Here is a 14,501-nt window from a genome sequence, read left to right on the forward strand (position 1 = left end):
TCTTGCGAAGCAAAACACAACTTTTCCAAATGGGCCCATGAGCTGAGCAGGTGCAGGGATCATGATTATTTTTGTAATGGTTTTTTTTTTGCCTCTTTCTCTTCTCTCTCTCTCTCTCTTTATTGAAAGGGGCAAGATTAAATATCTCTATATCTCTCTCAAAACTGCAACCTGCCCCACATCTAGGTTTGCCTAAAAAATGCCCAGCAAAATTTGGATATACGGCAACCCTTGTTGGGCAATTATCCATAAAAATAGCCGACACTCAGTGCTTTTTTTCTAAAAAAAAATGTTTAGGGGTACGGACTTTCATTTTGACTCAAGAAAATCACCATTTTGTAGCTCAAATCGGGGGGAAATAAATACAGTAAATGGACAAAAGTACAAAGATTCACAAAATCTTTAGGGGTATATGTACCCGTGTCCCCCCAGAAAAAAGCACTGCAAAATAAAAGATTTTGCAAAAGCAGCTCAACAACTTGGCCCAAAAAAGTTAAGCTTTTGTGTCTGGATTTTCACTTTTTGAAATATGGCAACCCTAGAGCCTTATGCCCATTAACTTTTTTTGGCGGGGGGGGGGAGAGAGACTCAAAAGATTTTATTGTGGGGGCGAAGGGACTTCTGTTAGGAGTTGCCTCCTAGGGCCAAGGAATAGAATAACACAATCAGGATTAACACACCGACCAGAGAAACAGGTGGGCGGGGCTTATTCGAGCCAATCGAAACCCCTGGGGAGCGCGGCCCGTGACGCAGCCGCGTACGCGCAGCCATTGTGACGACCTTCCCACTTCCAGAAGGTTCCTCGCAGCCGGCGCCATTTTGTCGAGGCGGACGGTGTTTTTTTTTCCCCCGCGGCGGTTGCTGAGGCCGGAGAGGAGGAGAGACGGGAAGGCTCGTCGTGTCCGGAGGCGCCTTTTGAGAAGCGGAGTCGATTCCGAAAAGGAGAGCCGTAAGTGTCGGGTGTGGGTCGGCGAAAGGCTCGGCGCCACGAAACGGCCGGTAGTAATGGCGCGTGAGGGGAAGGATTCGAGGGGGAGAAGGGAGAGCCTCTCCTATTTTTACCTCAGGTTTTTGTTTTTTTCCCCCTCAGGGGGAAACGCACCGGGATGGGGTTGGCTTGGCTGGTCGAGAATGATTTCCCTCCCTCCAAAGCCGAGCCCTTCCCGCCATGTTCTCCTCAGCGAAGGCGAGCTTAAAATGGCTTCGAGGCCTTCGGTTTGGCGTCGCCTACGCGAGAGGCACGTCGCGTCCCTTTCTAACCGTCCAAGCTCCTCTTGTGAAATTAATCCGCTTTTTTGGCGCTTCCTCGGCTCACATATGTCGGGGGCAGAACCACCTGCTTTTTGTGTCGTCTCCCCCGATTTCTCCGAGATCCGAGGAACCCCAGGCAGGGTAAACACGAGCGACATAACTTCCCAGTGCGTCACCGGCGTCGTAGTAATAAGTGTTGTGGTTTTAGCACAGCCGCGAGCAGGACTGAAGGGATATCTATTAAGGGGGTTGTTGCAAAAACGACGACAAACAACATCATCAACAACATGACCTGGCAACCCGGGGGGGGGGGTCTATAGCCGAAAAATGCCTTCCGCAGTAACAAATGGAATCACAAAAATTACGAAGGCGCAATGGAAATGGGCGGAAAGGAGATGGGTCCCTCCCGAGAATAAATCCGGTTGGGGGAAATCACAAGGGCGAAGTCCCCTTTTTTCTCTCTGCTTGTTCAGTTCCTGTTTGCCCCTCCCCCCAAAACCGTACTCGGTAAACAAACCTTGAGTATTGGCCTTGCTAAAACTAAGGGCGGTGGTTAAAATAGCAAAAGGGGACTGCTTGTTGATAAGGAAAAGGAAGTTTGCATAGCCTGAGCTAAAAGCAGGAAAGAGAAGAAAAGCCTGTGGTGCTGTTGCTGCCCCATGGGAAGAGGTGAGCTTGCAGTGTCGCCACCAGAAAAGACCTTCTTCTTAGTACCTCCCAGTTGTAATTCTCGATTGAGCTCGTTTCATTGGGATGACGGTGGGATGTGAAGAGAAAGAAGGGAGCTCCCCAGAGAGCTATAGGTACAGTGGTACCTCGGGTTACATACGCTTCAGGTTACAGACTCCGCTAACCCAGAAATAGTGCTTCAGGTTAAGAACTTTGCTTCAGGATGAGAACAGAAATCGTGCGGCGGCAGTGGGAGGCCCCATTAGCTAAAGTGGTGCTTCAGGTTAAGAACAGTTTCAGGTTAAGAATGGACCTCTGCAACGAATTAAGTTCTTAACCAGAGGTACCACTGTATATGTATATAAATAAAAGGAGCAAATTCAAAACAATTGAGAAAGAAGTGGGCCACAAGAAGAGAAGAAGAGGAGGCAAACCGGTAGGCATCACCCATCTGAATATGTGCCTGCCTGGATGCTCAGGTGTTCTTCATCTGAGATCCTTCTGTGTTCCCTTCCATCAGAGATGTGGGGGCTGGCAACTGGTGGCGCCCCAGCTAGGGTATGCCGTCTCCAAGGAGGCTTGTTTCTCACTTCACATGAAATAACATTTACTAAAATACAGTCAAACGCTGTGAAGTTTATTCAGGATCTAGGTATTGGGTAGCTGAACTATACAGTGTCAGTCACTTGTTCCTTTTTTGTGTGTGTGATTGTGGTTGATTATGTCAGTTTCAGTTGGGTTGCTACTATAGTTTGTATACAAAAGGGGATGACTGGTTTAAAAAAGTTGAAATCCTATGGTGTTAATACCCAGTAATATATAATTCTATTAGCATAGTAATACTGTATTACCAGTACAGAACAACAAACCCCTGTGTTGCAAACTTAGCACAACAAACAACACAAGCAACACGAAGACCAGTATACTAGATAGCACTGTAGTTCTTATTGCATAATATACATGATTTAGTACAACAAAAACAAAATGTGTACACTTGTAAATTCTCTAATATATTTGAAAACAAATGAACACACGTCTGTCCTACGTTGTTATTCACTTAATACTTTGGCACCATGAACGCCTAAAAAGTTTTACCGCTCAGCCCACAGGATAGCATCTATTACTTTGTTTCAACCATAGACTTATTATACTTTTACGGACTTTCAAAGATTGACAGACGTGTGTTCATTTGTTTTCAAATATATTAGAGAATTTACAAGTGTATATATTTTGTTTTTGTTGGACTAAATCATGTATATTATGCAATAAGAACTACAGTGCTATCTAGTATACTGGTCTTTGTGTTGTTTGTGTTGTTTGTTGTAGTAATACAGTGGTGCCCCGCAAGACGGAAAACTCGCTAGACGAAAGAGTTTTCCGTTTTGGAGGTGCTTCGCAAAACGAATTTCCTATGGGCTTGCTTCGCAATGTCTTGCGAGTTCCTGCAGGTTTTTTCCCCTCCCCCCTTTTTTTAAGCCGCTTATCCGATAAGCCGCTAATAGCGCTAATCTGCTAATCCGTCAATGGGCTTGCTTCACAAGACGAAAAAACCGCTATCGCAGAACGGATTCATTGCGAGGCACCACTGTACTGTATTGGCATAAAAGTTGCCCAAATTTGTGGGCACATTTTGCCACTGGCTATGCATACAGGTAACTCATATCTGAGGCACGTTTAACTTGTACAATTTCAACTTTTATGTGGTTGTTGGCTGGCCAGTTGAAATTGCAGAAATTAAACGCACAGAAGGTGGGGTAGACTCTTAGGTTGTGCTGGCTCTGGAAGGTAAGACTTCTCATGCTGGGGCATTTCAAGAGGTTTCGATTTTCGGCACTTGATCTGTACTGTGGGGTGTAAAGTGCTGTGCTTTTCCATTAATATTAGTGCTTTTTCTTTTCCATGTCAGGCTTCATATTGCAGTGCAGGAATGGGGATTCCTGTCACTGCAGTATTTTGGAAATCCCTGCTAGTCAGTTGCATAAGCTGTTGGTAGTATTTAGTCTCGTTGATGTGTTTTAGGTGGCAGCAGTTTTGAGCATAATCATTAAGAGTAATGTGTTGCTAAAATGTACTGAACTCGCACATACATTGAGAATTAAAGCAAATGTGGGTTAAAAATGAGCAGACGAAGAAATTACATGGTAGGTAAAATTCTTTATTAGGAGCAACCAATGGTAAAAAATATATCCAAGCTTGCATAGTAACTTTGTGGCAGTACTTCTGATCAGTTTGTTTTTGTTTTCTGTTTATATGTTAATTTTTTTTTAATGCAATATTTCTGTAGTTCAAAAGTTTACATTGTATTGTGAATATGGATTGGTCCTATTGAAATAATTACTGTTAATATGAGTCTGAGGCATTTCTGTGCTTCAACGTGTAGGGCCCCAATAAAAAAAATTCTCATTTGACTGTGGTAGACTTGAAGCCATTTAAATTGTATATTTAAGTTTGATCTCATTGCACTGCTTAATAGAGTGATAGGAAGAGAGAGATTTACTGGAAATAGTTCTAAAACTGGTGTATACAATAAAAGTTCCTGTTGACCTTTTGTCTCATAAATGTATGTATTTACAGATGCGGTATTCAAAGCAAACACACTATTCTGACTGGGAAGAAAAACAGTGTTTGGATCCTAAAAAAGGCAGCAGCCATCATAAGAGAAGAAGAGAATCATACAGCAGTACGCATGAGAAAAAGCGCTGCAGATATACTCAAACCCAAACTTATGACAGGTGAGTTAGTCCACCCCCACCCCATATGGCAAGTCTGTATCTTATTAAAGTTATCAATATGTATCATAGTATTGTTGAGTTGGAAGGGACCTGGAGGGTCATCTAGTCCAACCCCCTGCGATGCAGAAATCTCAACTAAAGCATCCATGACAAATGACCATCCAATTTCTGTCTGAATACCTTAAATCTCAGTCTGAATTTGAAATACATGTAAACAGACATAACTTGCATGCATGAGAACTGCTAGTTTAATGTTCCACATTATATTCTTTTGTTTGTTTCTCTCCTAGCCTTTATTCAGATGCCAGCTCCTTCCATGAAAGAGATAATCATGAACGCCGTTATGTGGAAGAATACAGATACAACTACAGTCAACTGTCTGAAACCAGGCACCATTGCAGAGACCATGAAAATGGTTATTACAACCACAGTAGCAAGTCATCGGGGCATAGCGGTGGAAGCAGTTACAAAAGAAAACACAAGACTCATCATAGTAAATCACATCATTCACACGCGGTATGTATAATTTAGAGCACCTTGAATGTGATTATACATATAACACTTCACTTGAATAATCACACAAATGAAGCGAGTTGGAGATGTATTTTAGCATAGAAGTACGCTTTTTCTGCTAGATCTTGCGTTCCTGAAATGGGAAAGTTCTGTAACATGTAGACAAATATTTTCTAGTTTTATTACTATTGCTTGTTTATCAGGCAGTATTCCACTTTTCTGTTTGAATACCTGAGCTAGGCATTTGTTGGAAGTATGGCTAAGATGCACCATGTTTCCCGTTAGGCAAATTCAGTGGAACCAATGGCTTCAAGTTACATTCTGAATGTCTTATTGGACAGTACAAAAATGAAAGTGGAATAAATGCCTTGTAAACTGATACTGATGTGCTTGTGTTAAATGTTAAACACTGTTTATTAGATTAATGTAATCTCTCATAACCTTTGTGGAACAGCCAGACAAGACCGTGATCCCAAATCAGGAAGGTTGATGGTGCAGGGAAACAAGTTTCTTTGCACCGATCTATGTTACCAAGCTAGCACATAGGTGCTCCAAGGATGGGAGTTGCATATTTAGTACAGCTAGTACTGTTGGGTTATCAGCTGATGGACTTGGTCCACACATTCCTCTTCCCCACTCACAACCATCCAGTAGTGGATCAGTGCTGCCAGAAGTGGTGCTGATAATTGGCTGAGGGTGGGAGATGTCTACAAGGATAGCAGTGGGTGCTGTGTAATGCTCAGGATGGATATGTGTAATGCACATATCTCCTCAACTGAAGTGGTGGCTGTGTGCAATTAAGTAGGTTTTGTGATTTTTTACATTACTCACAGAACACCTATAACAAATTATGTGTACTGTACAATATATACTTTAAACGCTTTACATTTTGTTGACACTCCTTATTTACCAGTGAAAGGCTGCACATTATGCAATATAAATTCCAGTGCTTGTTATGTTACAGCATTAAACAGAAGACATTTTATTTGCAAATCTTAAAATATATAGTTTTTCTAGTGAACCATATTTTTAAAAGCGTTTATATTGTGTGTTATTGCCTTGCCACTTGAAGTACCTTATCTGAAAATCTGTTCCTTGCCATGTTTTTCTCCTGTAACCCTAAACTATGTGCCCTGTGAAATTCTGGGGAATTTGAAATTGTTCCTGCCAACCGTTTGTGGCCTGGCGCGTATCTGAATGCCTGAATATCTCCCTGCTGAATGAATTTCGTATTCTGCCCTGAATTCACTCGGGTTTATTGATTGGCTGGATGATCTTGGTGCCGCGCACTTGCCGTTACCAGAGGAGTCACCGAAGGAAAAGATCGAGGAGTGTAGAGGATGATGAGGAGGGTCACCTGATCTGTCAGAGTGGAGACGTACTAAGTGCAAGATGTATAGAATATTTTTCAAAACTTATACACTTTTCAGATAGAATAATTTCTTTTAGATAAGAAGCCAGAAGTCTTTGGAAGTCCTTTCCTTTCTTTGGTTTTTTGTTCTGTGTTTTGTTTTTTTCTTTGGGGGGAAGATTATTTTTATATAGAAGTTAAATTTTAATTGGAACTTCTTATATAGTGAGCAAGTTAATTTAGAATGAGATAGACATAACTGTCTTGAAGAGTTGTCCAATTAAATATTTTAAAGATGTCTAGTTACACTTTTTTTAACATAGCGGCACTACCTAGAACATAGCATGGTATTTTGAATAATGACAATATACCACTGTTTGTATAACTAATTTCTCCACTCTGTTTTTAGATGAAATTGTCAGTATTCTGGGTGAAGGTGCTTTTGGGAAAGTCGTGGAGTGCATTGATAACAAAGTGTAAGTTCAACTTTTTCTTCTAAGAGCCTGACACCTAAATGGTGGCACATCTCTTTCTCAGATCCTTCTAGAGAACCCACCTTCCATGAAGCTTTTCCCATAAACCCTTAGTTCTTTCCCTCCAGATGAAACAAAGAAACGTAGGTACTTATGATGGCACTTACACATGCTCATCTCCCTTTCCCATCTGGTCTCAATTCTTCTGTCTTTTCATTGTCTAAATCTAAGTTGTAAGCTCCTCAGAAAGGGGATCTTTTTGTTTGTTGCTGTGTAAGGCACCATGGTACTATTAGAGTGATAATAAAATGGATACACCAGCTTTTTGTGGTTCAGCATTTCCCTGATAGCATTGTTCATTCAGCTTGTCATTTTACGTCAGAATAATATGCATTTCCACCAAAATAATATGCAAAAATAATTCAAGTGTTGATATGAATAGTTATTTAACTGAACAAAACTTGTTTAAACTTTGCTTTATGCCATGGAGTAGTCTTGTGACTTTTCAAAACTTTTTTTTAGGGGAGGCAGACATGTAGCAGTAAAAATAGTCAAAAATGTTGATAGATACACAGAAGCAGCTCGTTCAGAAATAAAAGTACTGGAGCACATAAATAAATCCGATCCTAACAACATATTGTAAGTATATTATAAGAATGTGAAGTTTTTTACAAATGCTTGCATGCTTTGTGTTTGTGTGATTCCTTTTCAGAAAAAAATAATGAGGGCTTTCATTGGTGCACTGAATACAATTTTTTTGTTTATGTTAAATTTTAAGTTTGTAAGCTCAGTTGAGAAGACTGGATCATCTCCAGCTGAGCTGAATTTTGAGTACACCTATTAAGATAAATGGGCTTTGAGTGGGTCTACTGTTAGTATAACTAACACTGAGTATTATCCTGACTATTTTGTAGCATCTTCTGAATGACATTATTATTGTATTTACAGTCGCTGTGTCCAGATGTTGGAATGGTTTGAACATCATGGCCATGTTTGCATTGTGTTTGAACTGCTGGGACTCAGTACATATGACTTCATTAAAGAAAACAGTTTTCTGCCATTCAGTCTTGACCACATTAGACGAATGGCTTACCAGATTTGCAAATCTGTAAACTGTAAGTACACATAGCACTTTACTTCTGTTTCTAAAATGTCTCTTAACACTCGAAGCAGTTAGTAGTTAAAAGAAAAGGCACAATGCACAGTATATGTAGGTGTTCTGTTTAACATCTCTTGTAATAATCTTCTGACTTCTCTTTACAGTTTTGCATTCAAACAAGCTAACCCATACAGATCTGAAGCCTGAAAACATACTGTTTGTGAAGTCTGACTACACAGAAGCATACAATCCCAAACTGGTAAATCTCTCATTTCTTAAATTAAAAAGCTCCTCTCACCATTGATCTCTTTTGCGTGTATGCTTAGTAATTATGGTATTATTTCAGAAACGTGATGAGCGCACACTGAAAAATCCAGATATCAAAGTTGTGGATTTTGGAAGTGCAACATACGACTATGAACACCATAGTACTCTTGTGTCTACAAGGCATTACAGAGCTCCTGAAGTTATTTTGGGTGAGTAGAAAAGTAGTCTAGAAAGTTACTTTTCTTACAGTACTTTTGTGAGTCATTTTTAGACCATGCTTAGTGAGGCTGCTTTAGGAGTTGTTAATATCAGTTTCTGTTGACCTCCTTGGCACCCTGTGCATTTTGGAATTTCAACCTAAATGCTAATTCTAAGTAGTTCTAAGTGTAGCAAGTGTTGGTTTCATCTTGAACTTACATTAGAATTAGGGTTTCTTTTTTAGGCAGTCTGTTTTGTGACTTTCTCATTTACAAAATATTATGAACCTGTTTGAAGAGCTCTTTAAGCAATTCAGTTGCAGATCAGTAATACCTTAGGTTTGAAAAAGCTACATGATTTAATGTTATTAGATAAGCATAATAATTTATTTTCTCTCCCCACAGCCTTGGGTTGGTCACAGCCTTGCGATGTTTGGAGCATTGGCTGCATTCTTATTGAATATTACCTTGGATTCACAGTATTTCCGGTATGTAACAGCGGAAACGTTGGAATATAGAGACAGCAGTGACAAATCTTAATTGGGAACCTGTGTTAAGATGTTTTACAGAAAATGCTATCATAAAAACAAAGAACTAAATTTTGTTTTTTTAAATGTTAGAATAAACTCCAGTTTGTGTGAAGTATTTGACCTTCAGTTCTGCAATAGGACGGCAGCCTCTTCTGATGGAGCCCTGCATGTTGCATTTCAAATTTACTGACTAGTTGAATTCCAAAAAGGGTTGAGAGGAATGGAATAGTACAAACCCTCCTTGTTCACATGGACTTTGAAACTCAGAGCCAAGTGCTGTGTCCCTTTATAGCAGTAGTTTGTGTAGTGGGTGCCTACTGCCATTGATCAGTTTCATGAGCAGTTGCAGCTGTTATGGAGAGCTGACTGTTTAGGAGCATGCTAGGTACTACTTAACCTTACCTTCTGCAAAAGCAAACTTGCTTTCCTCAAAGCTATGCAGCTGCCAGAGAACCCAGAAGGCAACACACTCCAATAGTAGTTCGCTTTATATACTGTGAATAGTTCTAACTTTCCTTTTGAGTTTTTCAAGCACACTTATATGGCAATGTTCCATCTTTCTTAACAGACACATGACAGTAAGGAGCACCTGGCAATGATGGAAAAGATACTGGGACCGCTACCAATTCATATGGTCCAGAAAACCAGGTAAAACTTCTTTTAAGGTTCAATTTCTATTGCCCGCCCCATAGCACAGTGCCATCCATTTCTATTTTACGTTTCCCTTGATCAGTTTGTAGTCATTCATGGTTGTCATAGCAACCGCTTCACAAATAAATGTTGTAACGAATACAGTCCAAACCCTCCTTTTTGGAATATTGGGCCGGTTATAGCTAATAACTTACACTTCAAAAATTGGGCTTTCCCTCCTCTCCTTGTGGCCCCTCCAGGGGTGAGAGAACAAGGAGAGGAAAGGGGGTATTGTTTAATCTGGCAAGCTGGAACGCTTTTCCTGACAGAACAATTGACCTAGTGCAACTTATGGTGGTTTATACCGGTGACAGTGTCCATGTTTACCTTGCATGGGTGTGGACAATACTTCCACTGATCTACATAAACACATTATGGGGACGTTATATGGTAAATTGCCCCTGAATGGAAAATAACAATTTTAAAAACAGTCTGCCAGCTGTTCAGAGGCCTCTGACTGTGGGCATAGAACATAGTTCTTACATAAATTAAAGCCAACCAAGTTGATGCCCATCACTACCTTTTGTGGGAGTAAATTCCATAATGTAACCATATACCTGTGTGTTAACATACATGTTTGGCATGAAAGTGCTTTGTGCTTGAGGCTCTCTTAACAACATGCAGCGACTTCTGATGGGAACCCATTCATCTACAAACACAAAGCCTGCCTGTTTTAAGCATGGTTTAGGAGTTATAAGTGCTAATAAATTTAAATGTATTCACTAGGTTGACCTGGAAGTAGGTTTGAGAAATGTCCTTGTTCTATAGGCAGTTGTAATTTGAAGAATGTTTTTACTTGTAGCATTTGGTTGCATAATTATAGAGGAACTGAAACCTCATGCATTTTCAGCTCTGGTTGCAGTTACTTGTTTTAATATTTATAGACCACCTCTCACTCGTCAGTGTGCATATTCAAGAATATGGTAGTGTAGAGTAGAAATGGCTTGTTAATGCCAGTGTAGATCAGTTACTGAGTCACTATTTGAACTACTTGGCTGTTTGTTTTTTGTTTGAGGATAGTAGCAGGAAGTATGGCTTACATAACTCAAGGTAAGCTCAATTTGTGCTCAGTGCACTGCTAGTTTTAGTATCCAGGACTACTAAAGTATTGTACAGTGGTACCTCTGGATGCGAACGGGATCCGTTCCGGAGCCCCGTTAGCATCCTGAAGAGAACGCAATGCTTCTGCGTATGACATCATTTTGAGGGTGTGCACATGCACGAGCGGTGAAACCCGGAAGTAACGCATTCCATTACTTCCGGGTCGCTGCGGAGTACAACCCAAAAACGTTCAACCTGAAGCAACTTTAACTTGAGGTATGACTATAGGGGAAATGGTACAAACATGATGAAGTTGACATGTCAAATGGATTACTCAAGTTACACTTTGAGCAGTTTAGTTGTAAGCACAATCCGTTTTGGAAGTCCGTTCGATTTCCAAAACGCAGCTTATGATTAGGTGCAGGAAGCTCCTGCAGCTAATTGGAAGCCCCTTTGAATGTTTCGCTACTGGATCACTTCGGTTTTTGATTGTTCAGGAGCCCAGGTATGACCATTCATGTTTTCTAAACCCTTCACAAGGATAGCAGGGTGAGCATGCAAATCATGCCTTCTCCAAGGGGTGACTTTTGCCATGGGAAGATATTTCTGCTCGTGTGTTTAAGAACCCTGTTTTTTAATGGAGTTCTAAATACACCCCTCATATGTTGTCCCTCAAACTCTTTTACATGTGAAATCACAAGCAACTGAATGCAGCCTGTCACTCATAATTACTACTTTTTTTTTTAACATAACAAGAAAGCGCAAGTACTTCCACCATGACCAGTTGGATTGGGATGAGCATAGTTCTGCTGGAAGATACGTTTCGAGACGCTGTAAACCCTTGAAGGTAAGAGGTGTAACTGCATAACCATACAATACCTTCCCCTACCCCTCATTTGTTTAGTGACAGGGTGGTAACTTGCTTTCCCCCCTACCCCTAGGAATTCATGCAGTGCCATGATGCCGACCATGAAAATCTGTTTGATCTCATCGGGAAGATGTTGGAGTATGATCCAGCCAAAAGAATTACTCTTGCAGAAGCCTTGGAGCATCCTTTCTTTTCCCCATGCAAGGAAAAAATATAAACAACAGAGTTCCTTAGGCAATTATAGACTGTGTCAGTCAAAAAGCAACTAAGACTTTTTATGTATTTATTTTGTAATTAGATCTGTAAATTTCTTTTCATATTGTCTTGTTCATCTGTTAAACCTTCCACTTGAAATAAAGCATTTGACAAAAAGAACTTGCCCTTTTCTTTTTCCTAGTGCAAAAGAACCATGTTCTTCTAGTCTTTAATATTGTGCTTTTGTTAAATGGCTGCAGCCCTCACATGCAGCCTTGTTGCAGTTGGAACAACAGGTTCTGTTCCAATGTAGTTCCAGTTTGGCAAACTAATCGTCCAAATTTCTAATCAGGCATTCTCTAGTATACTGTTGGGGCGCGGGTGGCGCTATGGGTAAAACCTCAGCGCCTAGGACTTGCCGTTTGAATCCCCGCGGCGGGGTGCGCTCCCGTCATTCGGTCCCAGCGCCTGCCAACCTAGCTGTTCGAAAGCACCCCCGGGTGCAAGTAGATAAATAGGGACCGCTTACCAGCGGGAAGGTAAACGGCGTTCCCTGTGCTGCGCTGGCTCGCCAGATGCAGCTTGTGACGCTGGCCACGTGACCCGGAAGTGTCTGCGGACAGCACTGGCTGGCTCCCGGCCTATAGAGTGAGATGAGCGCACAACCCTAGAGTCTGTCAAGACTGGCCCGTACGGACAGGGGTACCTTTACCTTTTTAGTATAGTGTTAAACAATCCACACCTTTATCAGTTTGACCCGATGTGCAAACTAATAGGCAGCATAGAGGAAATTGTTGAACATGCCCCTTATATACTTTAACATTGTAGTGGAGACAGCAATCTGTCCTTTGCAGTTTCAAAGAGCTGCTCGGCAAGGCGTGCTGATTTAAATCTCTAGCCCCTAGAAAGTTGCCTAGAACCGAATGTAACCCACCGGCTTAAAAAAGCCTTTAAAAAGGACCACCTGCCTTTTCACAAAACTCCCTGAAGTATCCTGTCTTCTGGTTCAGGGTGAATGCACCAGGGAAAAGGCACAGTTGCTGTAAATGGAGCCTATTCCAAGTTTTTACTGCCAAAATCTGGCAACATTTATTAGGGAAGTAGGTATTTACCTGCATCTTGGTGGAACTGTATACACACACGGATTTGCTATCTCAGTGCTCATCCAAAACCTCTCAACACACGTGGCTGATTCACATAGTTAAAACACTTGGAGTTTGCCCACTTACATTTCACTGGTCAGAAGCAGCCATTTTGGGTAGAAACAATGGGCAGAGGGAGAGCAATCAGTCACACAAGTTTTTCCTTTGGCATTTCAGGGTGGGAAAGCAGGACCTGCATGTACTAAAACAGATTGGTCCGTAGAAACACATGTATTTCTGCACTGAAAACAGCACTCCCTGGCTGCTATTCTGAACTGCCTCACTCATCCATTCTCTGCCAGTAGGCCCACTACTAGAGTATCACATCTTGCTACATGTAACCAGAATATATTCTGACCCGGGAATATTCAGAACACCTAATGCACTTAAAGAAACAAAGAAGCCTATAGGAAATAGTTTTCCTCTATCAACAATTGGGTCCAATTTAGACAATTTCCCTTTCTCTTGCAGATTCAGGGATACAGAAACCATTGGGGTCTGAGGCTAGTAACAGGAAAACTATATAGCTTATGCAGATAGTATGCAAGAGTTGCCTAGTTTCCTTCCATTCTTTTTCAGTGAAAGCAGCATTGAAGCACACACACAGTATTTCTCTTCCTGATCCTGGTTAGCAAGAATACATTCTCCAACCATGTAAATTACTGGGAATCTAAATGAAAGTTGGAGCTTATTTGGGGTTCCAGAACCTTTTTCACTTTCACATTCAGCATCTAAAATGCAAATCTTTTTAACCTTTAAAAGGATGGTATTCAACACTCGTCCTACTCAAAAGTAGACTCATATAATAATCTACAGTGGTGCCCCGCAAGACGAATGCCTCGCTAGACGAAAGAGTTTTCTGTTTTGGAGGTGCTTCGCAAAACAAATCTCCTATGGGCTTGCTTTGCAAGACGAAAATGTCTTGCGAGTTCCTGCGGGTTTTTTTCCCTTCCCCCCCCCTTTTTCTAAGCCGCTTAGCTGATAAGCCGCTAATAGCACTAATCCATCAATGGGCTTGCTTCGCAAGACAAAAAACTGCTAGACGAAGAGACTCGCAGAACAGATACTTTTCGTCTTGCGAGGCACCACTGTAGACCCACTAGACATAACCTAGCCACGTTCATTAATTTTTGAGGACTTGGTTTACTACAAGCTAAAAAGTAGTATACAACATTGCTCAAAAATGGTCAACGCAAACAGTTTTTGAGAGGCTGAACCTCTGCATCTGTTCATTCTGTTTCCAACTAACAGCAAGGCAGAAAAATACATTTTTCAAAGAGAATATAAATTGTGCAAGGATCTGCTTAAGACTGCAAGAACACCAGAACCAGGAAGCTGAAGGCAAAGAGCGTACAGTGGTACCTCGCAAGATGAATGCCTCGCAAGACGGAAAACTCGCAAGAAGAAAGAGTTTTCCGTTTTTCGAGGTGCTTCGCCAGACGAATTTCCCTATGGGCTTCCTTCGCAAGACGAAAGCCCATAG

The 14,501-nt window shown here is 41.2% G+C and overlaps 1 protein-coding gene across 1 annotated transcript; it reads left to right on the top strand.

Moving 5' to 3' along the window:
- Positions 1 to 776: 776 nt before the first annotated feature.
- Positions 777 to 12,056, top strand: CLK1 (CDC like kinase 1). Its single transcript, XM_053361137.1, has 13 exons — positions 777 to 949; positions 4,495 to 4,652; positions 4,943 to 5,168; positions 6,469 to 6,559; positions 6,926 to 6,992; positions 7,512 to 7,628; positions 7,938 to 8,104; positions 8,253 to 8,347; positions 8,435 to 8,564; positions 8,958 to 9,040; positions 9,651 to 9,730; positions 11,570 to 11,660; positions 11,755 to 12,056. The coding sequence occupies exons 2-13, from the start codon at positions 4,495 to 4,497 to the stop codon at positions 11,896 to 11,898; spliced, it is 1,449 nt and encodes a 482-aa protein (XP_053217112.1). The 5' UTR covers positions 777 to 949; the 3' UTR covers positions 11,899 to 12,056.
- The last annotated feature ends 2,445 nt before the right edge of the window (positions 12,057 to 14,501 follow it).

This window comes from Podarcis raffonei, chromosome 1, assembly GCF_027172205.1.
Source record: "Podarcis raffonei isolate rPodRaf1 chromosome 1, rPodRaf1.pri, whole genome shotgun sequence".
NCBI classification, from domain to species: domain Eukaryota; kingdom Metazoa; phylum Chordata; class Lepidosauria; order Squamata; family Lacertidae; genus Podarcis; species Podarcis raffonei.